This window comes from Colius striatus, chromosome 2 (assembly GCF_028858725.1).
Source record: "Colius striatus isolate bColStr4 chromosome 2, bColStr4.1.hap1, whole genome shotgun sequence".
NCBI lineage: Eukaryota > Metazoa > Chordata > Aves > Coliiformes > Coliidae > Colius > Colius striatus.
Window position 1 is genome coordinate 66,302,074 of NC_084760.1, and position 27,954 is coordinate 66,330,027.

Genomic DNA, 27,954 nt, shown 5'->3' on the forward strand with positions numbered 1-27,954 from the left:
ATGTATAACTATATACATAATACTCTACCTTCTTGCACCTTCTGTGTGCATTCATCAAGATTCCACACTATTACACATTCACGAGAAGCAGAGCAGACAAGAAGTGGATTGGTTTTACTTCCAAATGACACTGCAGAAATTGAGTAATGATGTCCTGATAAATGCAATGGCTGACAAACATAGATAAAGAAGAGTTAGCTAAGTCACTTCAAACAAAGGTTATGAAGAATACAACATTACAAGTGGATAATGTACATGCAATTACAAAACAATTTGTGATTTTTCTTTATTGTTTCAAAATCACTTAATTGGCTACCATATAGCTGTACTGAGTCTATCTGGGATGGAGTTAACCTTCTACATAGCACCTTGGATAGAGCAGTGCTTTGGATTTTGTGATGAAAACAGTGTTGATAACATATCAACGTTTTGTCTGTTGCTAAACTCTACATGCACAGCATCAAGGCTTTCCTCTTTTTACTCCCTCTGTCCTGTTCCTGTCAGCAAATAACCCGGATATGCACAAAAGACGAAGGTGGGGACGAAGCCAGCACAGCTAACTGAAACTGGCAAAAGGATATTCCCTACTATTATGATGGTGTCCTCAGCAATAAGACTGGGGTGTTAGATAAAGCATGTGTTGGGGGCTGAGGGGTTGTCTATAAAGTGGAAGTTGCCTGAAGCCTGTATGGGGATTCATCTGCTTGTAGGAGGTGGTTGCCTTTGTATCACTTCTTCAGTCTTCCCTTTACTTGTTAAACTTTATCTCAACCCATGACTTCTCAGTTTTGCCTGTCTGATTCTCTCAACAGGATGGTGGTTTAGCTGTCAGTTAGGGTAAACTCACTACCACAACTTACATTCTCGTGACGACAAAGCTTTTAACAAATGCCGGTACCTTCTGAGCATTAAAACGAAACCTGACCCTCCCACCCTACTCCTCGATATTTAGTTTCTTCTTTGTAAGTCTTCTTCCAAAACAGTAGTCTGTGAAGGAGTTATCTGATAGTTTTACCTGAGCAGTCGCCATATTCCAGATGCATAACTCATTTTGGTTCAAAGGGAAGGCACAGTGATGGTGACTACATGCCAGCTGAACAAGGGATTCCGACAGTTTGGATTTAAACAGGTATTTTTCCCAGACAACGTCAGGACCGCAGCTTCCGCCAGAAGGACTGTCCTCGTCCCTTTCCATGCTACGCTGAAAACGGCCCCTCGGTGGAGTACCGCCGAGGCCGGCTTTGTCTCACCGGCTGCGCGGCTGGCCGGGGGCCCTCTGCGGGACACTCCTGCGCGGGAGGTCGGAGGCTCGACCCGACTCCGCACCCCCAAGCCCGCTCCACGCGGCTCCCGCTCTACCCGCCCCCACAGCCCGGCCCTGGTAACCAGGGCAGCGGCGGCGACGACGGGTCTCGGAGCGGGACAACCCGGGTCGGCTGCCTCCCTCAGGGCCCCGCGCGGCCCGGCCGCCCGCCAGCCTTCCCGCCCGCAGCAGCTGCCGGCCCCTCGCCTTGGCGACGGCTGAGGCCGAGCCTAACGGCTGCACCGTGCCCTCCGGGGCCGCAAGCCCGCACCGATTGGCAACAACTGCCAGAGGCTGTTCTCTTTCTCCAGAACATGGCGGCACGGCCACGGGCGCGTTCGCTCTCCACAACCTGCACGGAAAGCAGCTCGAGGGAGCCGGTTCAGCCCCTCGTCCCCGCTCCCCTGGGAGCCCACCTGGAGCACTGCACCCAGCCCTGGGTCACCGGCATCAGCCAGACGGCGATCCGCTCAGCGGAGGGCCACAAACACCTCTCCTATGAAAACGGGCTGAGAGAGTTGGGCTGGTTCAGCGGAGAGAAGGCTCCAGGGAGACATTATTGAGGGCTTGTGAGAATGATGGATACTTTTTTACCAAGACCTGTAGTAACAGGACAAGGGGCAGTGCTGTAAAGTGAAAGAAAGTCGATTTAAATTGGACATAAAAAGGACTCATCACATGGAAAACAAAGCCTGTAACATTTGGAGGCATTTTAGGGAAACAGCAGTTCCTTATACTATGCTTTTATGTCCAATAGTAGATTTCTCTTGGTCTCAACATTAAAACAGTGTAAGAACAACTTTATTTAAAGAGATTTATCAGCTTTAATATTTTAATGTATTTTAAGCAGTTGATAAGCTTGTTTATAATATTGAAATGTATTTTAATAAAGCTCAGATTTAACAAGAGTCCACATTTGGCAGGTTTATGCAGCCTGTGTGTTTAGGAATGAAAAGAACAAAATACATGGGTTTTATAAAATTAAGAGTTTTGAAGACAGATCATTAGCTTAATCTGTTAACACTGGACCCTTGGGGTATGCACACAAATTCCCTTGTTTCTCTAGGTAGACAATGCACTGGGGGAGTGTCACATTTTTTTACTGTTTTTTTAACATTTCCCCCCCCCCTCCACTTTCTATTCAATCCTTAAATCTTCACAATTTTAAAGCGCTCAGTCAAGTTAAGGTGTTGGAAGCAATAGGTGTTCAAAGCAGATTTTTTTTTCCCCCTTCACCCTGTGTTTTTCTATTCTGTGATCTTAGGTGAAGTTTATGCTGATGGCTATGTCAACTGCCACTGACTATTGAAGGGCCACCTAGCCTCCAGTATGCGTATTACATCCAATTAAATCTAATTTTAGGACTCCATGATGTTGTAGGAAAATCTACATCTTCAGTCACTCAGTGTCTCCTCCTCAAATGTGTCATCCTTAACTCAGAATTTACAACTAAGCAAATCTTACTTCAATGGACTTCTAAGTATCTGGTGCTCCATAGCTCTGCTACCCTCACTCCCACTGAGCACAACCTGTCTGACTATGCAGCAAAGCTTTCCTCTTCCCTAGCCACAGCCCAGATAGCTCCTGAAGGCCAGGATACCTTGAACAAAGGCTGAAAGGTCTTTTGTGGTGGTTTTGTTGTGCTTGTTTGAACAGTTTTGAGACTTTTTGATGGGGTGCAGCTAGCCCAGCAAGACCAAGAAACCTCAGAACTCTACAGAGCGATGAGCTAAGACAAAGATTGTGTATGGAAGAAGGAACTGAGTTCAGCAAAAAGACACTAAGAGATGCCTCTTCAACAAACCACTGGGTACTACCCCATGGAGGACCCTCAGAGACCCCCAGGCTGCATGTGCATGTCTATGCAAATATGATAATTACTTCTAGGAAAAAGAATTTATAGTTATTCTGGAAGATATGATGCACATGTATGTAACAGGGCCATATAAGCTGTGCCTAATGAACCACAGGGCGTTCACGCTAGGAGGAATTATCCCCCGAGCATCCAGTGCTGCAATAAAGAACGCCTGCCTTCGGAAACTCCTTACAGCCAAGTGTAAGAGGGTTCTTCAAATTACTGATTTTGACGCTACCACCACCTGCAGGCACCTACCCGAGCAGAACCCGCCCTGAATCAGACTCTCACAAGCAGCCAGCCAGCGGGATGTGCGGCGGGCCGATTCCCTTCCCGTGGGGTCCCTGCCCCAGGCCCACCCTGTCACAGGCCCACAAGTCATCGCCCGGGAGCACAGCCGCTGGCCTCCCAGCACGCCCAGACCGCGCAGAGCCGCCTGCTCACGCACTGCGAGGCCCTCCCCGCTTTCGACCATTAATAATATAGCCCCTGAGCTCCACCGCAGCCCTGGGAGCCGGCGGAGCGGGAATGAGTAGCCGCAACCACCCGCCGGACCGGTAGAAGGCCTGTCCTCGGGAGCGGGTGTCCCGACCGCCCCAGAGAGCAGAAGCACGGCCGGAGCGGTGCTACGGCACCCGGCGTGGGGCGGGCCGGAGCGCTCCCGCCCAACTCTCGCGATAGCAGGGGCGCGGCGGGAGGCGAAGGGGCGGGGCAGGGGCGGTGACGGGAGCGCTCGGCCGTGACCGGGGTGAGTGGCGCGAGCGGCGTTCCTCGCGCGGGGTTCTGCTGCCCGCTTCGCGCTGCTGCGGGCGGCCGCCGCCGCTGCGGCTCCCGGGGTGCGCAGGGGGAGCGGCGTTCTCGCCCCGCCTGCAGGCTCCTCAGGGGCGGCCTCCGTGCTCGCCCGCCTCCCCCCGGCAGCTGCGCTGCCCCGGGATCCGCCTCAACCCGCCCAGGGGAGGGTCTTGGCCGCGGCGCCCCGGCCGCGCTGCGCCGCCGCACGTCCGCGAAGCCTGGCTTTGGCCGTGGCCTCGCCGTTGACTGGAGCCCCGTGGCAGGTCGGAGGTGAGCCGTGCCCCGGCCCTCGGTCGGCCGGGTGACGCCGGAACCGCTGTCGGGGCCGGCGGGGCCCGGGGCCGGCGGGAGCCGCGCCGCGTCCCTGTGCGCTGTCCGCTGCCCTCTGCGGCTGTCCCCGCCGCGAGGCGGGCGGAGGCGCTGGTGGTTCTGTCCAAGGTCTCCTGAATCGTTGCTCCAGCGCCAGAACGTTCGCTTTTGTCCACAGGTAACTTTTTTCTGCCCAGATGGGGAGCTTTTCCTGTACCTCTGCTCGGATATTTCATCACTGCTGAGACTAAAAAGTAGCAGAGAGTCAATTCCCTAATACAGGGTGACAAAAGGTAGAAGACTATTCCTTTTCTGTGACTGTTGAGGGTGTTTAGTTAGTCTGGCAGGTTCTGAACGCGTTCTACTTCTTTTATGCTGCCTCGGCAGAATTGTTGCCTTACAGCACAGAGTCCTCTGGGCCAGAAAACCTGGAACGACAGAAATACATGTAAATTTTGCCCCTATATCTGTTTAGCTGTAAACTCTCCAAGTTTTAAGTGGTATCTCGGTGAAGTAATGCATTTTGTTTTGTTCTTAGCAGGGTACAAAACAACTTAGTGGCAGCTTTCATGTTTAAAGATAATTATGTCCTCACGGAAGGAATGAGGGGATGACAGTCTTCTTAGGAAATTGCCTATACTTGTGGCTCCTACACTTGACTGTGATTTGCATGTCAGTCAGCTGTATGCTTTGGAAGCCTTCAGCAAGGTTTAGAGCTTGCTTCTGTGTACACACACCCCTAGTGTGGCTGGAGCGCTGCAGGCCCTCAGAGGCTGCCTGACTGGGAGCCTGCAACAAGGAGGGAAAGGGTATAGGAGCCAGAATCTTGCAACTGTCCTTTCCATCTCCCCCTTGCCCCAGTGACTTCAGCTTTCCAGCAAGTGCTGTAAAGAGCCATGCATTTGTATGATGACAAAATCTTCAGGAAAGTAAATGCATTTTTTTTTTCAGATAAAAACATGCCAGGTTTAGACCTAGAAACTACCCACACAGGAGAATCACAAATCCATGCATTACCTCACTAGATCTTTTGGTTTTCTAACTCCATTCCTACTGCAAGTCGGAATGTGTACGACTTTATGCATGCGTGCAGAGTTGTACCTGTACTGTCTTCTGAAGTTGAGAGGATAGGAGAGCAAACTGGTTGCCCTAAATGCCTGATACAAATTTAAACTTCTTCAAGCATGCAAAAGCCTTTTTTAACCCTGGTGGGTTAAAGCCAAAATCACTGTCGAGTTTCATCTTTTCTGGGTATCTGTCAAATTTGGCATATATGCAGGCAGAATTAAACTGGAGGAAAGAACACCCACTAGGAATCATAGAATCACAGAATTGTTTCAGCTGGAAGAGACCTTTAGGATCATCGAGTCCAGCCTTTGTCCTAGCCCTATCAACCACTAGACCATTTCCCTAAGTGCAACATCCACACATCTCTTAAACACCTCCAGGGATGGTGACTCCACCACCTCCCTGAGCAGCCTGTTGCAATGGCTGACAGCCCTTTCAGTAAAGAAATCCCTCCTCATATCCAGCCTGAGCCTCCCTTGATGCAACTTGGGGCCATTTCCTCTGGTTCTATTGCTTGTTACTAGTGAGAAAAGACTGACCTCCACCTCGCTACAGCTTCATTTCAGGTAGCTGTAGAGAGTGATAAAGGTCCCCTCTGAGCCTTCCTTTCTCCAGGCTGAACAGCCTCAGATCCCTCAGCCATTCCTCACAAGACATGCTCCAAATCCTTTACTAGCTTGACAGCCCACCTCTGGATCCTCTCCAGCACCAAATTGTCCTTGTAGAGAAGGGCCCAAAACTGGACACAGTATTCGAGGAGTGGCCTCACCAAAGCCGAGTACAGGGGAATGATCACCTCCCTCCTCCTGCTGACAACACTGTTCCTGACACAGGCCTGGATGCCTTTGGTGTTCTTGGCCACCTGGGCACACTGCTGGCTTGTAGTCAGCTGCTGTCAACCAACACTCCCAGGTCCCTCTCTGCCTGGCAACTTTTCAGCCACTCCTCTCCAAGCCTGTAGTGCTGCTGGGGGTTGTTGTGGCCTGAGTGCAGGACTCAGCATTTGGCCTTATTGAAACTCATGGCATTGGTCTTGGCCCAGCCATCCAGCCTATCTGGATATCTCTGTAGAGCTTCCCTGCCCTCAAGCAGATCAACACTTCCACCCAGCTTGGCGCCATCTGCAACTTGCTAAGGGTGCACTTGATTAATTTATCTTAAATTCAAGCCATTTTAGTCCTACAGAGCTCTGAATCTTAGCAACAGAGTTTGTTACTATTAAAAAAGTTAATGAATATACTTAATTGAAGTTGCTTAACTTTTTATGGACTAGAGGGGATTTCTAAAAAATATCCAATAAAAAAAAAATCAACTCCTTTCAGGAACGGAACATACTAAAACCTGAATTCTCTTCTGTGCTCACAGACTAGTGCACAGGACACAGGAAGAGTCCGAACCTAAGGTCATGGCAGTGCGCTGGAGAAGAGTCCTGACGGTATTTGTGGCAGCTCAAGTACTAGTTGTGGCAAATGCCTTTGAGGAAGAGGATGTACCTGAAGAATGGCTTCTTCTTCACGTTGTTCAAGGTCAGATCGGGGCAGGAAACTACAGCTATTTGAGACTAAATCACGAGGGAAAGATAGTGCTTCAGATGCAGAGTTTGAAGGGTGATGCAGACTTGTATGTGTCTGACATGACGCTTCACCCCAGCTTTGACGAGTACGAGCTGCAGTCCGTGACCTGTGGCCAAGACATTGTCCGCGTGCCCGCGCACTTCCGCCGCCCCGTAGGCATCGGCATTTACGGGCACCCCTCTCACCTGGAGAGCGAGTTTGAAATGAAAGTGTACTACGACCGAACGGTTGTGCAGTATCCCTTTGGCGAGGCTTCTTACAACCCTGAGGAGATGGAGGCAAACCAGAAATACTCACAGGCCGCAGAAGATGAATCTCAGGAGGAGGAGTCGGTCTTCTGGACTATACTTATTGGGATCTTGAAATTAATACTTGAAATTCTTTTTTAAATTGAAAACGCACTGGACTAAGTCACACTTCAGCCTGTGAAATCAAACGTGAATGACTTGCTGTAGTATTTAATACTCTTTGTTACGTTTCCAGAAGAGGTATCAGGTTACTTTTCCTAATCCAGAAAGGAAGTGGGGTGTGGGGGGAAAGCCATATTTAATTTTATATTGTAAATCCTCTCCTCTCTGTGAAATGAGCAGCGAGCACAGTAATGCAGTGTTCTTCAGAGATTAGGGCTTAAAAATGAGTGTACAGTTGGGATCTTGTTAAATTCACTTTAAACAGGTGCTTAGGAAAATCACCTCCAATGCAGTATTTTCTATTGTTTTTTTTATAAAGAAAAGTGAAATAAACTGCTGCACTTCACTGGCCCCTCTCAAGAGCATATTTAAAAATAAAATCTAGCTCTTTTCTAAGCAAGCATCTCTGCTAAAACTAATTAGCAATGGCTTTTGAGTGTATTCAAGTGGAGGAGCCTGGAGTGAAAGAAGAAAAACCCAAGTCAATCACCTCCAGGGGCAGATGGCTTTTGTTTGGACTGCTTGGGCTCTGCCATCATGTCAGCGGGCTGTCCAGTCACTCATCACCTCTGCAAATCCATGACCTGAACCAAGTGACTTCTTCACTGCTAAGGGCATCACAGAATGGGAGGGGTTGGAAGGGACCTCCAGAGATTGTGGAGGGATAGGAAGTATTCAGCTGTTGGTACTCATCCATGCAACATTTTCATTCCTCCTTAAAAGCAACACAGCATGTTTTCAACACGGGTGTTTTCCTACACTCCCCTTTATAGCTTTTTTTTCCTTTTTTTTTAGTACATTTTTATGAATAAGTCATTAGCTTGCAAAGAAAAATCTCTGCTGAATTTGCAGTACATGGTAAGGTCAGGTCATGCCTACTCTTCCTTCAAAGTCAGGTTTTTGCATGAATATTTTTTGCTTTGGTTGAATCTTTCAAAATAACCAGTTGCTATGCAAATAGCATATATTTAAATTGCTCTGTAATTTTCCTTTCACAGAGCTTACTGATGGGTGCATTGAAATAAACAAATATGTTACTACAATTTTATACACATGGTGCATGGACACTTTAAATTTCACTACTGAAAGCCTTCTCTTTTTGAATTTGGCTTTTCTATCTCTGCCTAGACACCTGACAGGACATGATTAGTGACTTGCATCACAAAAAAGATCATTATGTAGCCAAAATTAAAAGTTTATTTGGTAAAAGGAAAAAAAAAAAAGTGGTATTGTTCCTCTTAAGAGTGGTTGGTTAAATAGCACCAAAGTATCACTTTAATTTGTGCAGTTAAGATTTGGACAGCAAGTTTTGGGGGTTTTTTAGCCCTCCTTGCTGTTTTTCCCCCTTCTTCCTCCTCTTCTGGGTACAGGAGAGTCTTTCTGACAACAATCACAAATCCAGCGACCTAAGAAAAGAAAGTTAGCAATTATTGGGAAACTAACCTTGTTACTTGCTCATCTAGTTATGCACTTTTCACTAATAGGTGCTTGTCTAATTGCAGTACTTCCTTTAATGTAAACAATCAGTGTTTTTCTATGAAACTGAAGCGTCTTTTATCTAAAAAGTACAGAAAGCAGAATGTCAAATTCACCTTCTCTGGCTCTCGTTACATGTTACAGCTGGCTATGCTCGTATTTATGGACCTCCAGAAGTGCCAGCTCTGCCATGGAGGAGGCTGTTAGGAAAGAACTTAACACAGGATGCTCAAGTTTGCAAGTTGTGTTTTCAGGTGAATGGCCACAGTTGGAGGTTGTGGGCAGTTCCTCTGAAGAGAATCAATGGCAGCTGGGGAATGTTGCTCTGGGTCTCATTCCCCAAACCAGGATCAGTTATTTCAGTGAAGTCAGGCAGCACAGATTAAGCTGCTGGCAGGGGTTTCATCACCAGACCTTGTCCTAAAACTCATTTACCGAGGGAGCAATAAAGGGTTGAGCAGAACTTTTTAACTGTTTATATTACAATAGCTGGAATCATAAAGGCTGCTCTGGGGTAATTTCATAGTTTTGTATGCATATAATCTATTTTTTTTTTAGATTCTGTCCTTAGGTCAGCCTGAAAGTTACATTGGCCACAGAACTTCAAGGGACAGCTACTGCCAGTGCTTCTCAAAACAGAAAGCACTGAACCTGAAGCACTGTAGTTACAGGGAACAGCATCACTTTGGAACTTGCAGCTGCTTTCATGAACTCACCATGGATTTAGTGTCACGTGAAAAGCAGCAACAGTATCACCAGGTATTTTTTTACACTGCTTTGAGTTGGCCAGGTGATTAAAAGTGGCCAGGTAATGTAAAGGTACAGGCTGCCTGATACCTAGGTACTTCAATTGCAGCTTCATGTTTAAGAAAAAAATAGGAAGGAGGGGTTTTAAATGGTGTTTACAAGTATTAAATTGAGTGTACTTTCAGATACTGAAATAATAGCACAAACCCTTTATTAATGTGCCAGCTATACTCCAGCAATATGCAGCAATATAGCCTCTTTATAGGTTTCTTTTTATAAAAAGAGGCAGTTATACTCAGTATTTTGTGGATACGGACAAAAACCCAAACCCAGATGACTAGTTCTGAGTGAGTCTGTTTGGATTCTGTTGTAGAGCCAATTCCTTGTATCTCCTACACAGGAATTGCCAGGCTCAACTCTGCACAACCAAAAATACAGAAATAAAGCTTATTAAAAAATCCAGGTCCTGCAGTGTGAATGCATCCCTACAGTATTTCTTACTCCTACCCTTCGCAATTGTTTTAAACTGTTCTTTCAAAAGCAATGCATCTATTAATTCTGACAGAGAAAGCTCAGGACTCTGAGGAGGTTGGAGGGGAACAATTAACTCTTACTTTATTACCTGAAGGGATAGCGTCAAGACCCACGCAAAAAGTGTGATAACCGCGGTCACACACATCACAGAACATCATTTCTTCTTCGTGGTGAGGCTGCCCGCATATAATGCACGTTTTACACTCCATACATTGCCAAGGGTAAGTCTTAATCATAGCAACAAGCTCCGGGGTCATATCAAGGCAAGAAGGGTGGCCTAGATTAAAACCAATATTGTTACTTTTACACCTGAAATGCAATTTAACATCCGTTAAGACTGTCTGCTAAGCTGAAGCTTAGCTCAGCTCCCGGTGTGGTCCCACAGTGCACCGAATGCCTTAGCACACTTCAGGTTAGAGGTGGAGTCTTAACGGTGGTCAGAAAAGGCAACAGAACCATTGGTACCCAAGTGTCAGGCACCCGGCATTTCCACACACCAGATCTGCCAAACTCCCTTAGGAATCTGCTTAGTGGATGCAGATACTCACCACTGTTGTCACACTGGGAGCAATGTATAAGAGCTTCAGCTTTTCCTTTCTTGTTGGACTCCTTACCCTTCAGACAAATTCCACATATAGCATTTGGAATGACCTTTGGCTGGAAGGGTAGAAGAGGGCTATAAATTCATTCCAGAAGAATTTACAGGTTCAACAGGAAATGTCATATATCTCCTTAATTCTTAGGATTAATTAACTATTGTTACGATGTGTGAACCTTATAACATAGGACAGTAACTGACAAGCAGAGGCATTGAAAAAAAATCTTAGATTAACTACATAAAATTTTGCATTTGGCACACATAGTGAGTTACATGTAAATCAAATTAGAGCAAAAGCATATACTACCTTCTTCCTATCTATTCACCAGCTAACATTCTCCTCAATGTAAATTAAAAGTGCCATGGGATGAAAAATTGCAGTAATTCATTTCCAATATAGAATACTTTATGAATCTCCATGCAGATTTCCTGTTTATGGAGGAAATGAAATACAATTTTTCATTGCATGACATTTGTCCCTAAATGTAAGAACATGTAAAAAACCACAGCCTTGCATTTAACTATGGTTTTATATTCATCATCTTTCTAAGTCATCATTTGGAGTGTATTTGGGTCCATGAGGTCAATAAAAAAGGTAAGACAAACAGCAGGCTCTTGCAATGAGTAACACTGGTGTACGTGTTTCACGTCCCAGCTCCAGAGATGCCACCACCACAGTTTTATGCCAACAAAGACCAAGGAAGAAGTATGGCATGACGAATTTCAGAAACCTTTTAGTTACATGGTTGAGCTTTGACCACTGCATAATGAGAAAATCTCAAGTAGCTTGAAATTAATGTAGTACTTACTCATGTTAAATCAACTAGCATCAGAGTTCTGCAAAAAATTATGTTGCTGCAGAGATACAGCTCATAGAGGGAGTTCAAGGCATATTCTGCTTTCTACAGAACTAAACAGCTTGTCAGTAAGCAACAAGAGTCCCAGTCAACTACCAACCATATGTGGGGAAAAGAATGAAGTTTCATTTAAAAATAAATTTAAAAAAACAAACCAGATAATTACTGAGCTCTTTTGCAATACAACTTTAAGTGTGACTATTTCCAGCACCTAGCAAGACAATTAATATCTTGACTCCTTTTTAGAGTAGTCAGGATGCATGATTTTTTTCCCTGAAGTTTCCAATCTGCTTTTTAAAGTTAAACCATGGCTACAGCCTGCTGGTTGTAAGAGCTTAGTTTAAGGTAAAGAAACACCATACCAGATGTTTATAGGTAACTCTTTAAAAGATGATGGAGGCATTCATATAGACATGTTTGTTTTTCTTTTTTTCTTATTTATTTTAAAAAAGCAGAGTCAACCTGTTTTACACATAAATATCATAAAACAATAAAAGAAGTCTAACATTCACAAACATCTACAAAATAATAAATATAATGGAAGCAAAACCACACATAAACTCTTTTACTGTTCACTACTCTATGTGTCCTACATGTTTACCTTTACACCCTGCTCCTCCCAACAAAAGTGGCACATGCTCAAACCTCCTAAGTGTTGCAGCATTTACACTTCTGTTGTTTAGGCTACATTCTAATTTGTGTGTGTGTTTATCTATTTCTAAGTAAACCAAGCCTTTCTAGAATAGCAAGTGCACTTTTCTAATCAGACTTCTAGTTTGTTATGGATTTATATATTACTGCCTTTAATATACAGCAGCACACTCACTCCCTGGTGCTCCAGCAAAACTAAAAGGAGCTGCTTCGGTCACTGTACCTGCGTTAGGGTATGTACAGTTAGCACTCTGACAGACATAACTCTAAAGTTAGATGCTAATATAAATGCATTTATTAACAATGCTTCCATCTAGTCTTACTTCACTAAATTGCGTTCATTAGAAATTGTTCATGTTGGGGAGGGGTGGGAATCACAGCCTGTTAATAATAAAGTTCCAACAGTGTGGAAGTGCTAAACCAAATAAAAAATGAAGCAAGATTATTCACATTTCAAATCAGTTCAAGTTCTGCCACCATAAATGGCTTTTAGAAATGCTATGAAAAAAGTCTACCAAATCCAAATGGGAAATCACAACATCCCATTTGAGTGAATTTTGCTCTCTACATCCTCATCTTACCATGATAAGGAAAGGAGAGAAAAGGAATGCAGGGTCAAAATGATGACTGTCTGCCCTAAGTTTTCACTTCCATGCAACTGTGCTGCAGCTCTCAAAGTAAGCATTCCAACTACATTATTTTCAGAAGGTTCTATTCTGAATGCAAAGCGCTTCATTTTCATATACAGTGACATGAAACAGAAGTGTTGTAAAATATAGTTTCTCAATACATTTCAGTTGTATGTGCAAAAAATCTCACGTACTTTTAACAGTACCCTGTGTGTGCAATTGTAGCAGCCAGTCCTGCAGCAACAAAGACTCGCCACTTGTAACATGACAAAATGTGAAACACACGCTAACTGTTCTTGGTCAAAGAACAGACAATAAAGATGCCTCCATATAAAATACATTATTTCTCTTACTCAAAAATAACTCAGTGGAAATGTGTGAATCCTGTAACACTCACAATGTGACTGTAACTATATATTTGTATCTTGATGCCATTGCAATTATGCTTCAATTTTTAACTACATGTAACCAAAAGATTACTGTCCTAGAAAAACAGTCAAATATTACAACAATACAGAACAAAAGTATTACAATGATTCAGAATTCACACGGACAACATTTCAAATCAGTGAAGCCTTCAGCAAAAAGTGCCTCAACATTTAGGCACATATGGTATATCATTATCTAGTCTTTTTATAGACTAACAAAAGCTTTCCATCTTACCGGTTAGAACAGCTCATGTAATGGGGTTTACTGAAAGCGTTTGAACGTTCTCACAAAAAGGAAAGCCAATCCTCTCACCCTCCCAGCACATCACCAGCTCTGACTTACCAACAGCCTGATGGCTGATGCGGGCAGGGTACATCGAGATTGCAAGGATGTGGCACTGTAACTTTACAGCAATAACCTCATTATTTACACAGTGGCTGATTTGGAGCCAAAAAGCAACTGCTACGGGAATCCATTTTCAAAATGCAATGCCGTATATACTACCATTATTCTTCTACAATTACAAGTTCAGGACTTTGAGGGAGGTTCTGCTCCATCAGTTCTCTCTCTATCCATCCATAAGGCCAGTAAATAGACTGGACTAATCAAACACTTGGGCATCTCGCAGCTACATGAAATTTCTGTAAACCAGGGGCACACAATCTCTAATGTCAAGTTCAACAAAGCTAAAAAAACCTCACCCCAATTTCAAGTTCCATCTTTGGATTTCATGTTCATGGGAATATTGGTATGCACCGTGTCTATAACAATTTCCAAAGTTACATATAAAAAAATATACATATGGTACCACAGTCTAAATCTCTACAGTTTGCATATTTCTTAGTGAGGTCCTGAAAAGAGAAAACACAACTGGAGCTTGCTACCTCTTATGAACTGGCACAGATACTGTGTGTAGAGAAAATTTATCAAAGCTGTCCAATTCTCGCTGGAAATTAGCTTCTTAAATTACAGTTTATTTACTGTTAACCTGGTAAACAGAGATAGAAAGTGTTTATGAACATAAACTGCAAGCCACCAACAGCTCACTTTTGCTGAGAATTTCTCGATATGTATGATCTTGTCACTGACAAAAGTGTTCCATTTTCCATAACTCCTCTTAACAAGCCATTGCTGACTGCTGCATGCTCAACCCTATAGTAGTGTTTTCCCTCTATGGGCCTATTCCTGATCCCACTGAAGTCAGTGGAAGTCTCTCATTCCTCCCAGTGGAACAGGACTAGGCAACAATGTGCTTTGAAAGAATTATATTCAGATCCTCTCTCAGCATGCAGATTATAATCAGAAAAATAATGAATGTCAATTCCTGTTTCTTCTGAAAAGTATTTTATCTTAATTTTTGAAATTATTATACATAATACTGTAGATGTGGGTCTGATGTTTGGCAATCACTGATAGCTGAAACGTCTTCACATCCTCACCGAGTTTTCAGCTTGGATGAAAGCATATTGCCCACAAACGTTTCTACGCAGTATGAGCTACATAACAAGCTATTGTCCATACACTGTTAAAGTGATTATGTAGTGTTGCCTGCACAACTGTAGTAAGCTTCTTGCCTTCCATCATATACATTGTAACATCCAGCCCATAAGATTCGGTGATTCTTCTAAAGGCTGTACTTAAAATGAACATCGTAACAATACGTTCAGCCACACAGCTGTACTTTACAGTACTGATCTCTTGGCATGCTGCCATACTAAACAGCAGGACAAAAAACAATGGGTGCTGAATGCTAGATTTTGAACTAGCAAGTAATTCTGACTGCTGTGTGTAAGGCAGACAGAAAGACGTAAAGTTCCACAATGGATTTTGCAGATGCCACTGCCTGGGCATCTGAGAAGTTAACAGAAACAGAAGCCACTGTATAGCTAGGGTAAAGGAAAGCCCCATATGAAATAAAAGCAAAAAGGAAGTCAGGAAGCAAACAGATGGAGCACACAACAGGAGAGCAGCTAGTGAAGTACAGCAAGCAGAAGTTCCATAATATTGAAAAAAACCCAAATATCTCAGAGAGAGGCTGGTCACTAAAGAAGTTCAGTCAGGGGCTTTTTTCTTCCACCTTGTACCCAGGAACTGATTTGGATAATACAGAACGTTTGGAACCATCTTTTCTTGGAGTAGCACTTTTGTCTCTTGTTTTTTGTCTTCCCTGAAAAGACTCCTCCTGGTTGTCTGTGGCGCAATCACCTTCAGATACATTGCCAGATGAATTGTCCTATAATAAAAATACCATAGCTATATTTTTTATTTTTTTGGAGAGACACACAAGTCTTTCCTATGCCCCTTAGAGTCAACTAGGTTAAGAGAAGGATACATCTTTCCTTCTTCAAAAGCATGGGGTACATCACAATCTAAAACATTTTTGCTCACAAACTTCATGATCTGTTTTCTCTTTTACTAAAAGACTGGCGTCAGCAACAGCTGTAACATTTTCCAGTTATTCTTGATATGAGAGCAGAGAACACAGTGTAATTCTTTGAACCATTTTCCTTTAAAAGTCAGCAAGAAATACACTACATGCAAGATGTTGTTTACAAAGTAAAGGGCCAGCAAAAAGTTAGAAGTGCCCTCGCGACCCATTTGAAGTGTACTACCAAATAGCATTGCCCTGAATTAAACATGTGAGGGGTTATTTTCTGCCACTCTCATCTACTGTTTTCACCAGGAGCCATCTAAATATTTAATTTGGATTGCAGCAGAAGAATGCCATCAAAGGCAAACCAAACTTCAGTATTTTATACAGAACCAAACAATAGAATTTATGCTGCAGTTAAAACAATTCTTTTTTTTTTTTTTTAAGTGAGGAGGCAAGAAAGAGGGGAAGAGGTTCAAAGAGGGTAAGAGATCAATGTAAGCGTAATTAAGAGCAGCAGCCCAGGATTTTTATCAGCAGAGCGTTAATAAAGGCCTCCAAAAAGCTCCAGAAGAAAGCAGTCTCACTAATCACATTTATTACAAAAGGCCAAACAACAATAGTACCCCCACAAGAAAAGGCACTCTGTACAAGCAAAATAGCAATCAGTCTATGCCCCAGAGCCTAAAATCATACCAAACAAAACAAGACACAGGGCAAAGGCAGGAGTACAACAGAAAAGCAAAGCAACAATGTGTCAACAAAAAATGATATGTTTCACTATTATTTTAGGGGAAGAGTTATTTAGGACAGGCCCATTAAGACATCATAGAAAGGAAAATTGCTACCTGACTCCAGCAATGAAGAAGGTGAAAAGGGAAAAAGCATATTGTAGGACTCACCAGGGAGATCTGATTAATAGCAGGCAGTCCAAAACTCAGGAAAAAAGAGGTCTGACAATTGCCCACCTCTGTGTTCAACAGGTATATTTCCTGAACAATATGCCCCAATGGCAGCAAGGAACCCATGCTCCCATAGCCAAATCCACTTAACTGGAATCTTATTTTAAAATTTCCCTATGCTTTTCCAACATAAAAACATGTTCCCTTCTGCATTCTGTCACCAAAAAGACTTCTGAATGTCTGAAAAATGAAAGGAGAGTCTGCTCAGTCCAGTTCCTTTTCTTTACTATTAAGGGGAATGGAAGTCAGTGGCAAAAGGAAATGGGAAGAAATGGTTGAAGACCAACTGCAGTAAAGTTGGAGTGTGATCAAGCCAAAATTTTGATCTGACACTTAGCATGCTAAACATATGATTCCTTTTTCTCCAAAAACTGCAAGCAGAAAGGGTTTATTAACAGCTCTCTCTCCCTTGTTAGGCTACAAGCTGACCCCTTCCTTTCCTCTTCATCTGGAAGTATCTTATGAACAGTCAAACAAAATAAATGTTTACGTGTCAAAATTTAGCATGACATACTCCCACCATCCAATATGTCTGTCAGCTGAACTAGAAACTGTGAAATGCACCTGTGATCTTACGTTCTATTTCTCTTAAAATTAGGGTTAAACTGCTGGACAGTGGTTGTCACTAATGTACTAACTACACCAATATACCAATGGTTCAGCTGTAGTCAGACAGCTCATCTGAAGCCCTTGAGGACGTAAAACACTATCAATGTAGGTTTGTGAAAGTTTCCCTGAACTTCCAGTGACAGTCAATTTTGTGTTTGCAATAACAGGAAAAACATAGTCATCTTTTTAAAGATGTACTGTAAGGAAAAAGACATCTCCAGTGCTTTTTGCCTTCTCTTTAAATTGGAATAAAGGGACTGTTTCTGTGTTGAGTGCTTCACACTTACACATCACAAGAAGATAAAGTGACTTGGCTATCAACACGTTTGCTTTAATGACAGATTCTGTTGCATTTATATAATAAAACATGCTGTGACCTCAACTCCAGTGTTCATTTCCCTCAGAAATGCCAGCAACTTCCTGCTGGGGAAAAGGGCATAACAGAGAGCTGTGATTTCTTTTAAAAGAAGGAAGAAAGGGCTTTAAATTTCAAGTATTTGATTTCCTTTAAAAATGGGTCAAAACAAAAAGCTGGAGAGAACAGTCTAAAATAAAGAGGAATACTAAAGAAGGGAGTATGTTTTCTGTTTATGATTGTCCATTTTGCAAATGTTAAAGATTCTACTAAGAAACTACTGAGACTAACAGAGCTGAAGGGAAAGGATTCTTTTGTTGAAGAATACTTTCATTTTCTCTCACCGAATTGCCTTTGGTTTTCCGTTTCTCATCACCTCGCCCTTCCTCTGCATCATCTGAATCCCCGTCACTGTCTAATGCCGGCAGCTCTGGATCCAAAGGAGGTTCATAAAGAGCTGTGTTTAACGGCAAGTAACGAAGTTCATCTGGAGAGTACCTAAAGTTAAAAACCAGACTAATTAATCCATGTGTACTTTATGCATAAATAGGAAATGAAACAACATAAAAGGACTTATGAGGAGTATTAAAAGCTCCGTTTTTTCAAGAAGGCATATAAAAACATGCAGTTCTGAAAACACAGAACACACAGAAAACATACTACTTTCACCTCCCAAGTGTGATACCATCTAGTACTTGTCTTCTTTGTATAGCAGATACTGGTAGACCACAGGAAGAGCTTACCTCTAAACATTTTTAACCAATCCAATACTATGCCAAACAGACTACATGCCTTGTTTATAAACATACAATTCCCATGTGCACAGCAATTCTAACCCAGGACACACGAACAGCTAGGGCCCAAAGCAAAGTAAGTAAAGAATAGAGCTGTATGTTTGAGTTCCTTAATTACCAGAGAACAAAAAATACATACAAAAATGGAATTTCAGAAGGATGTGAAGATCTCATCACATTGCTTACAGTCAGATACAGCTTAGCATGTGTAACCTATCTTTTTTTTTCCAACTTTACATTCTAAAGAAAAAAGTGAACCTCCTCTTACTGTTAAGGATAAGCATTGTACGGAATTGTGCTGGTTTTGGGATTTAATTTTCTTCCTAGTAGGCCATATGGACATACGTGTTTTGGATTTGTGCTGGAAACAGTGTTGATAATTTAGGGATGTTTTTGTTATTGCTGAGCAGTGCTTACACAGAGTCAAAGCCTTTCCTGCTTCTCATCTGTGAGTGGGCTGCGGGTATACAAAACGTTGAGAGAGGACACAGCTAGGACAGCTGACCCCAATGGACTTCAGGGATATCCCAAACTGTATGGTGTCATGCTCAGCAGATAAAGCAGGGAAAGGAGGAGGAAGATGGGAGTATTAAGAGTGATGGTGTTTGTCTTCCCAAGCACCTGTTGTGTGTACTGGGGCCCCAGTGCCCTGGAGATAGCTGAACACCTGCAGGCCCGTGGGGAGCAATGAATGAATTCTCTGGTTTGCTTTGCTTGCACACACAGCTCTTGCTTTACCTATTGAACTGTCTTTATCTCAGCCCATGAGTTTTCTCACTTTTCTTCTTCTCTCCCCCATCCCACTGTCAGGGAGTGAGCAAGTGGCTGCATGGTGCTTAGTTGCTGGCCAGGGTTAAACCATAACAGTCTTTTTTTTGTGTCCAACATGAGGCTTGAAGGGTTTGAGATAACAACAGTTTCAACTGGAATATGCCAGAACAAATTTATAGCTGTTATTGCTGTTTAGCTATTTATTGACAGGCTTCTGTGCTTGCCTCACTGTATATTTGAGACTAGTGCTCATTAGTGGCTGCTTTTTGCTTTCAGTGCTTGCTGTACTGCTTATCATCTTAGTCTGCTGTGTGTGGGAACATTTCAGTTAACAACCATAGTGATGCTCCTGGGCTGGCAGATGGCCAAGGCATCACTGCTGCCTCTGTGCTGCTGTACTGGGCAGGCTGAAACTCCAGCATTAACTTACAAACACAACATAAAACTTAAGCCAAAAGACCAGCTAGACTTGTTTCTTTTTTTAATTACATTTAAAAATTTACAAAAAGACAGTAAGTGTCACAAAGAAAACATGTGACCACAAGCCAGCTTTATGGCATTTTGATATAGCAACGTTAACCTTAGCTGACATGCAGATGCAGGTTAAGTACCTGAAGGTGGTAGGAATGAAATCAATGTCTTTTACCATAGTAAACATCTGAACAAGCGAAATGTCAGCCACTGCAATACCTCAGCAGACAGTACTCTTGCAGCCAGTACTGCTTTGTTGATGAAAGCTGTTATGCTATGCACCTGTGAGACTAGCAAGTGTCTCAAGAGTAAAGTTATTTCAAAACCTTACAGTAAATACACTGAAATGTTTTCCAATTGCAGAGAAAATAAATCAGTGCAACAGAATTAGCAGTTAAGATGCTTTTAAAATACCTTTTGTAGTATTCCTGGAACTGTCCGGGTATGAGAGCCACTGGGTAAGGACTAACCTTTGTTCTCTCTGTAGGTAAGATTTTGTATTTTCCTTGAGGCACCTGGATAATCTGTATTGTTTAATACAAAACAATTATGAGTTTGTTTTGCATATAAACTTTTGCTAACCACCTAGCCCCTGCCTCCCCCCAAATATTTTTTAACTAGACAGTTGTATTGAGTTGCAACAGCTCCCTGAGTTCTCCCATGGGAAATACAAATCATTAAAATGGTAAGAGATGCCACTCACAAAATAGTATTACAGATTAGGTACAATCATCAATAGTGAACTGAATAAATATGAGACTACTTCTAACCATACAGTATGTAAAATAATTTGAAAATGGAAATCTAACAACCGAAACAGGAAACATTTCACTCTGTGACTGGCATCTTTAGTACGTTGGTCCATACTGGTAGGGAAGCAAGAATCTGTCCATCTGATTCTGAAAATAGACTGTACTATTTAAAAGTCCGATCAATAATACAACTGTATGGAAAGGAGAAGCCTCCCTTCCTTTAGAATGAAATAAAACTAATTATCTACTATCTTGTGTCTAACATGGGTCAATATCAGAAAAATCTAAGTTTTCCATGGTAGACTGCCACGTAATAATTTGCTTTACTGTCATTACAAAAGCAGAACAGTCCTGCTTCAAAATGCCAGGTAATGATTTTTTTTTAAAATCATGCACAGAAGCATGAAATACATCAAACACAAAAATAACCTAACATCTAACAAAAAGAAGGGTTGATAAGCAGCACTCTTTTAGAGGATGAATGCTTTACTTTTTTACTCTAGGTATGGTTCAGGCAAAAAAACAAAACAAAAAAATTAACCATTTATATGACTAGATACTATAGCAATAGAAGCTTCTTAGTCACCTAAACATTCCTCTTGGTGGTATGCTACTGCCAGCAGACTAAAGACATGACAACACAGTAAGGCTAAAACTGTAAAGCTTCCTGAGACAAGTATTTTCAAGGAAAAAAAAAGATTTCACATTAAATACATTTGGGATTGTTACTTTCAATGGTGTTACCCATTTAACAGCAAAACTTTTTAAGTCCCTACATGACTGAAAGAAGACTAATCAAAATCATTGATAATTAAATAGAGAAAATGGTACAAAAACTGACTTTACTAAAGCAAGGAGTTACCTATTGGCATTGATAAGAAATTGAAATCTGCCTACATGTGTCTGTAAATCAAAATAGGCTCTTCTTTCTTCCATCCGCTCTCGGTTCAAATTGCTGTTGAATTCTGCAGCTTTCTTGGCAGCTTTTTTAATGTACTCTGGAACTTTACTGGCTTCTACTTTCTGTGTGTTCTGCTGCTGCATTTGCTGGAATAAAAACAATTTTATTAACTTAAGACACATTTCACAATTGGTTTAAGAAGAGCCTTTCCTTATACTCCACACATTACAGGTTCACTCATATGCTAGTTACTTACAGAGTACTCTTTATAATGATCTGTTATTCGCTGACGTTCTTTCTCTTGCAGTATAACAGAATATTCGGCATGTTTGGCAGGGTATTCTTTAATCATAAGATCAATTACTTCATCACTACGTAAAGCTGTTAGACCTAAAATAGAGAAAAGCAATAATGACGCTATCTGGCAAAGCTATGTTGATTATCTGTATCTCACAATGATAAACTCAAGTTTCTGGGCAACAAGTTAAAGCCAAAAACCTGCTGTGCACAACACTTCTCTTGCTATAATGTAGGAGGGAACTTGTGTTTTCAAGGCTGATTAGGAGGTTACTTCTACTCAAGCAGCCAAAGCTCATTTCTCTACTTCCTTACAACTGCAGACCCCTTCACATTGACTCATTCACCCACTAAACTCCCCTGTGAGGCAGAACCTTTGTTCTACACAGGATCTAATGAACTGTGAGTTTCAGTTTCCAATATTGGTGAAGTGTTCCTTTCATTAACTTGCAGAATCTTAACTGAAATTATGAGGTTTACATAACCTCTCGATACAAATCCAGGAAGAATCACGCTGAAGGCCATTCAGAGCAGCAAACTGTACACAGGCTCCTGACTGGCAGCTAAAACATTTCAAGTCAGAAAGCCTCAATTTGCAAATACAATGCAGAACTTCTTCAAAGGTTCAAATACAAGTGACTTCCAAATATTGACAACAGAATGGAGGTTGACTTGGGTTACTACCACTGATAATAAATATAACCTAAAAGATATTGACAGTTAGTTCAACACATATCTCTACTGGATATGTGAAGCAGAATGTAGCATTTTGCTTCTATTGATAAAAATTGATACTTGATGCAAATTAGATACTGTTCTCTCCCACATATTTAAGATAAATAAAGATTAGGAGAGCTGCCAGGTGAGAAATAAAGATGGTATAGAAAAAATGATTAGTTTATAGAATGGCATCACATTTGCACAGATCCATGATACACAGAAAAAAAAAATTACAGGCATCATTTACTCTCTAGCATGCTCCAAGTCACATATACCTCGGGCTGTCAATGTAAGCTGCATCAATGACATAATTCCATTTCAAGTACATTGGAGTCCTTTAAAACAGATCCTTCTAACTTCCAACCTGTTAGCTGAACCATGTAAGATGCACTAATGTTTGCTGGGTTCCCACTAACTCAGCAAAACAAGACGGATGTACTTTTTTATTTGAAAACTTCCGGTGTTTTCTTTTCTAGGCAACAAAGGTTGTAAAAGTTAATTTACAATACAGATTGGCCCTTGCTAAGTAATTAGATTATTTTTTTTTTAAATAATAAATCTGAAACCCTGATACCTCATGGCCAACTCACCCAAGTTCATAATACATCCATTTTTCATTTCAGAATTTGCCTTTTCAGTTGAGGGTGATGCAATTCTTCTCTACCAAACTGAATCACGTTTTCAGCATGTCAAAATTTTTCATACCGTAACAAAGAATCTAACAAGTTATTTTCTTACCTAGTGTGCACTGAGTCTCTGTAATAACATTTAGTTCTCTGAGGTAGAGTTTCTCCTTGTGAGATAAATCTCGTCTTTCTAAATCTCCAAAGGAAACAAAAAAGAACAATAAGGATGAGTGCAGTTACTCAAACTCCCACATAAGCAGTGTTGGAGTACTTTGACAATTTTATTTCCCAGCACTGAGAGTCTGTATTATATTACTATTCCTACAAATGTGCTAATTTTGTAAATTGATTTCAAATTCAATATACACTGTAGGGACATGGTCAGTTTATCAGAGCACCCTGCCTGTAGTTATGATTTACAGAAACACGAGTAAACCAGACATATGAGCTCAGATGGAGAACACACTGTCAATCACTGAAGGTACATTATTTTTTCTTCTTTTAATACATCTTTTAAAAATACATTCCATATCAGAAGAACGAGATTTGAAAATTCTGAATAATGAAGGTTCAAATTCTAGAACCTTCCTCATTCATTTGTAAAAATTTTTCCACAGAAGAAATGTTGCCACAAATCAGGAAACAGCACATAGAGATATAGCCATATATTAAGAGCTCACCAACAAAACACTTATAAAAAGTCTGAAACAACTTCAGAAACCACAGGATACATTTTCAATATGCCAGTAACAAAAATAAGAAGAGTACAACATAGATAATTCACAGTCTTCTTTTGTCAGGTCTGTTTTTTAACTCTGTTGTCTCATACTATAGCCAAAGCGACACAGATTATATCCAAACTGTATGAAGACAAAGATTTCTAGAATAAAAAAATTAAAAATACATACCTGGATATTTCCTTTTAAAGGAAGTCACACCCAAATATTCACTGACTTGCTCCTGAAGCATATAGTATTCTCCTGTTTCATCTGGTGGCCACTTGTATTCTATTAAGTTTTCAGCGGGAAAATAGCTGTATCTAAAAATAATGTTTGAACAAATCAATGAATCTTTAAGAGGGATACTTACTTTTCTAGAAATTCAATAACACCTATTTATATGCCAACAAAAAACAACTATGAAGTTGGACAAGCACTTTAGAAGGCTACACCCTGTTAACCTCATTTAGTCCCTTTGTTACATACATTTTGCCAAATCAGTATTCCTCAATATACTGAGGGACAGAACATGAAGAAATGGATATCCACAACAGTGGACAGGAGAGTAGGAAAAGCAGGTAGTACAGTGTCAAAAATCACTGAAAAACATGTAAACTTTTAAAAATACATAAGCTGTGCTTCTGATTCTGAATTAGATGCGGCACATTTTGTTTCATTTTAAAGTACAATGTCTTAAAATATGCTGGGAGGAAAAAGACAGCTAGCTACTCATAGGACATTGCCTCAGTTCAGAAAGATGATGTGTGAAGAATATACAAGCAAATAAAGCAGAGCTAATACTTGAGCATATACAACAATACAGTAAGGCTAGCAATAAAAAAGTGGAAATTGTAAAAAACAGTATTACCCAAGGTCTTGACTAGAAGTTTCACAGCTCCTAGAACTGTCCCCTGAGCCCATACGTCGTCTTTTGGATGGCTGGCTGCCGTCATTGGAATTTTCTTCTGTGTCATCCTGAAATGAAGAGAAATATTTAAAAAATTATCTGCTGAATACTTTTAATGTACAACATAAAAAAAACCCAAACCAAAACATTGCAAGGCAACCCACTACCAACTGAACTACTGAGCTATTTAATAACGCTCTTTATAAACAATTCATAAGACAGGTTACGTAGCAAGTTACTCTTCCTCATAATATAGTTGCATGACAAAGTGGCACTGAAGGAGAATTGGGCAGTTTCTCACCTGTTGTGTAGGTGGAGGACTGAACAGAGCGAGCTGTGGCTCTGACCACCAAGTTGACTGCTCTTGACTAACTACGGTATCAGCATGGCCAGACAGCTGTAGACCTAGCAAACTTCTCTCACTGGTGACAAGACTAACTAATTTAATCTGGCTGCCCTCAAAATCAAAAGCAAGGGTAGAACAAAAATATCAAGGCCTTGCTCAGAGCCAATGCTTACAAAGATCAAGAAAGTATTACTAAAAGTAACAAAGGGGTGTACAGACATATAGTTAAAATGAAAGGAATGGTCTTCAGTTCACAAAGAGACGTGGTTACAGCAAAGAGGAAAGATTTGTCTTTTGTAGGGAAAAAATAAATAAAAGAAGAAAACCTCAAGCTGTATTGCAAAAGATAAAAAAGATAACAAAGTTATCACAAGGGAACACTTGTATTTTAACTTACAAGTACCACTACTCAGGTTTAGTAGAACAATGATTCAGTTGGTCTTCCTGTGTTTTTCACTGCCTTGTTATCCAGTAACACTATACAACTCCTACCTACCTCAGCAACAACTGGCAAAGCCTATAGTGACCACTCCTGTGCAGTCACAGCTGAGAAGCAGAAGGCAGAAGTGTTAAAGTGAATCGCCTACTATCACCAGTAGTAGAGCCAAGAACAAGACAGTTGTTTAAGTAATCAAAACTCTGGTGTGAAGTAGCATGAAAGAATTACATTTTATAACTTTAGTGGAAAGTTAAGGAAGAAGAATTAATCTGTCAGAAGTAAGTGGATTAAGCCCAATTATAATTACTTATTAAAAAACAACAAGGATTATTAGGTCTACCCTAGCTAATGTTTTACATTCTAGTATGTTTTTCCTATCGTATCACTTGAAATATCATTAAAGATTCCAGTACATTACTTTTGTTATGTAACACTTCACCGTAACTAGAATCAAGACAGGCCACGGGGAAAAAGCATTTGCCTCCTGTATTTCACGTTTTTCACAACTCCCTATAATTTCTTTTCCCTTCTTGTGGGGTAGCCAGAGGAACATCTTTACTACAGTTATGAAATCTGAAAAGCACATTTAAGGATACTGTACTTTCTTAATGCAGCTACACTTAAAGAATCAGCCAAGCAGCATCTCCACCTGTATTTGCTGATAATGCCATTTTCCAGCAATTAGGCAAACTAAACGGCAAACGCAAATCAAAACAATTTTATCCTAGAGTATCTTTTGACCTCGTCAGCAATTCAACCCTGCTTCCCCCACGGAAGATCAACAAACTCCAAATCTTTTCAGCTGCTAGACAAAAACATTAACAGGGCCAAAGCCATGCCTTGCTATATGAAAGCTACTCAGAGACTTCAAAACATTTTTAAAAGCCAGATGTCAACCTGACAGTTCAAAGGAAGTGCCTCCCATCAGTTTTTCCTTTTGCTCTGAAATTTTATTAAACCCATTATTGTTGAAAAACACGAGCATCGTTACCATAGGAGAGCTGAATATCCTCTACTTCCATCTTTGCTTTCCTATTTGCTGAAAACTTCAGCAAAGTCAGTCACACGGGCTCACGGACTAAAACACCCTGGGAAATGAGAGTCTGTTGCACAGGACTGTGCAGAAGAAGTTTAAACGTTTGCACTGTAATCTAAGACACGGTGTAGTTCAACCACATTTACTGTACCAAACTGGGAACAGTTTTGGGGGTCTCTTTACAGGGAAAGTCAAGCATTACCTCTAAAAAGGCCCTTTCTTCCCTTGAAACTCGTGTTTCTGTCAAACTGCCGTCAGTCCTTACGGAACAAGGAAACGTTACAGATTCCCGGTACGTCTATCAACTATAAGATGCACGTAACGACGCTTTGTTATGTAAGGAGAAAGCCCGAATTACCGAGAGGTCTTTCAAAAATTGACTGCCGGCAGCCGGACGCGGGCGCAGGACCGGCAGCGGATAGCCAGTACCCCCAGCTCAGGCGCACCCCGGCAGGGCAGCGGGCCACCAGACCCTACTTTGCCGTGCGGGACACCGCGGCGCTGCCGCGGGACGGAGTGAGGCGCGCGAAGACCTTCCGGCCCGGGCACCCCGCGGGGCCTCGCGCCGCCAGCCCCGGACGCGCACGCGAAGTTCGGCCCGTCGCGCGGGAGGCTGCGCGCTGCCGCCCGGCTCCCCGGGGGGCGCGAGGTGAGCCCGCGGGGGGTCAAGGCACCCACGCCGGGGGGGAAGGGGGGTTGGCGGAGCGGGACGGGGCGAGGCCTCTCGCTGTTACGCCGCACCCTGTGTCCACCGCGCTGGGCCCGCGGCCGCCGCCCGCTCTCACCTTCAAGGACTGGGCGCCGGGAGTGGCCGGGTCGCTGTCGCAGAGGCGCGGGGACAGGACGGCCGCCATGACGGCCGCGGGGGCCGCCGCCGCCGGCTGCGCGAGGAGAAGTGCCGCCGCGCGACCCGGCCTCGCGCCGCGCCCGGCTCCGCCCCCCCTCCCCCTGCGGGGGGTGGCAACGGCCCCTACCGGCCAGCTCGCGCACGGCCGCGGCGGCTCGCGCAGCTCCTGCTCCGCCCCCCTCCGGGCGGCCCGCGGCGACCCGGGCCCGCGCCGCCGGACCGGCACCCGGCCCGCTCCGCCGATGCCGCCGCGCGGGCCCAAGGCCGGGGCCCCACCGCTGCCGTTGTTGCCGCCGCTGCCGCCGCGCCCTCCTCCTCCTCCTCCTCCTCCTGCTGCCGCCGCTGCCGCGCGGGCGGCCGCGCGGCCCGTCCGCGAGCGCGGAGCCGAGCCGCCGCGGTAGCGCTTGGGCAGCAGCGCGGGGCGTAGGGGCAGCATTCCCCCGCCGTCGTTAGCGCCGAGGGCCGCCGCCGCTGACCGGCGCGGGAGCTAGCACCCAGCAGGGCTGGGCTGCTCCGCCACCAGCCCCCCGTCTCCGGGAACGTCAGCCGGGGACGAGCTACGTTTGTGAACCATCAGCCCCCGCAGGAGGGGTGTACGGGGGGCGGGGGGCGCAGTCGGAGGAGCCGGCACGAGCGCGCTCGCCCCTGCGCGGAGGGCGCGCGAAGCCGGCCCCGCCGCGCGCCGCGTCCCGCTCCCTCCGACACGGGCGGGCGAAGGCGGAGCGTGGCCCTCCCCGGCTGTAGAGACCCTCATCCCGCCGGTGCCGGGGCGGCGCGCACGCCCGCTCGCACGCGCGCA

At 43.1% G+C, this 27,954-nt stretch overlaps 3 protein-coding genes across 9 annotated transcripts in view; 1 reads left to right on the forward strand and 2 right to left on the reverse strand.

Moving 5' to 3' along the window:
• WDR27 (WD repeat domain 27) overlaps positions 1–1,195 on the reverse strand; it is a 61,891-nt gene extending 60,696 nt beyond the window's left edge. The window contains exons 1-2 of the mRNA XM_010198880.2: positions 1,016–1,195; positions 29–170 (exon numbers count right to left, since the gene is read on the reverse strand). Coding sequence (XP_010197182.2) covers positions 29–170; positions 1,016–1,195 — 322 coding nt within the window. The remainder of the gene's footprint in view (positions 1–28; positions 171–1,015) is intronic.
• Positions 1,196–3,871: 2,676 nt separating this feature from the next.
• Positions 3,872–7,657, forward strand: C2H6orf120 (chromosome 2 C6orf120 homolog). 2 transcript variants are annotated; one of them, XM_061990902.1, is made up of 2 exons: positions 3,872–3,906; positions 6,693–7,657. In XM_061990902.1, the coding sequence occupies exon 2, from the start codon at positions 6,733–6,735 to the stop codon at positions 7,288–7,290; it is 558 nt and encodes a 185-aa protein (XP_061846886.1). In that variant the 5' UTR covers positions 3,872–3,906; positions 6,693–6,732; the 3' UTR covers positions 7,291–7,657. The 2 variants fall into 2 exon arrangements, with proteins under 2 accessions (XP_061846886.1, XP_061846885.1); XM_061990901.1 differs by lacking the exon at positions 3,872–3,906 and adding an exon at positions 4,215–4,437.
• Positions 7,658–8,487: 830 nt separating this feature from the next.
• Positions 8,488–27,591, reverse strand: PHF10 (PHD finger protein 10). 6 transcript variants are annotated; one of them, XM_061990900.1, is made up of 12 exons: positions 27,094–27,236; positions 24,449–24,555; positions 23,770–23,900; positions 22,974–23,051; positions 21,475–21,608; positions 21,215–21,364; positions 19,980–20,089; positions 17,874–18,027; positions 15,310–15,465; positions 10,617–10,725; positions 10,157–10,345; positions 8,488–8,717 (listed from the first exon to the last, which is right to left on the reverse strand). In XM_061990900.1, the coding sequence occupies exons 1-12, from the start codon at positions 27,160–27,162 to the stop codon at positions 8,632–8,634; spliced, it is 1,473 nt and encodes a 490-aa protein (XP_061846884.1). In that variant the 5' UTR covers positions 27,163–27,236; the 3' UTR covers positions 8,488–8,631. The 6 variants fall into 6 exon arrangements, with proteins under 6 accessions (XP_061846884.1, XP_061846883.1, XP_061846878.1 ...); XM_061990899.1 differs by having other exon boundaries at positions 22,974–23,057; XM_061990894.1 differs by lacking the exon at positions 15,310–15,465 and having other exon boundaries at positions 22,974–23,057; positions 27,094–27,591.
• Positions 27,592–27,954: the final 363 nt, after the last annotated feature.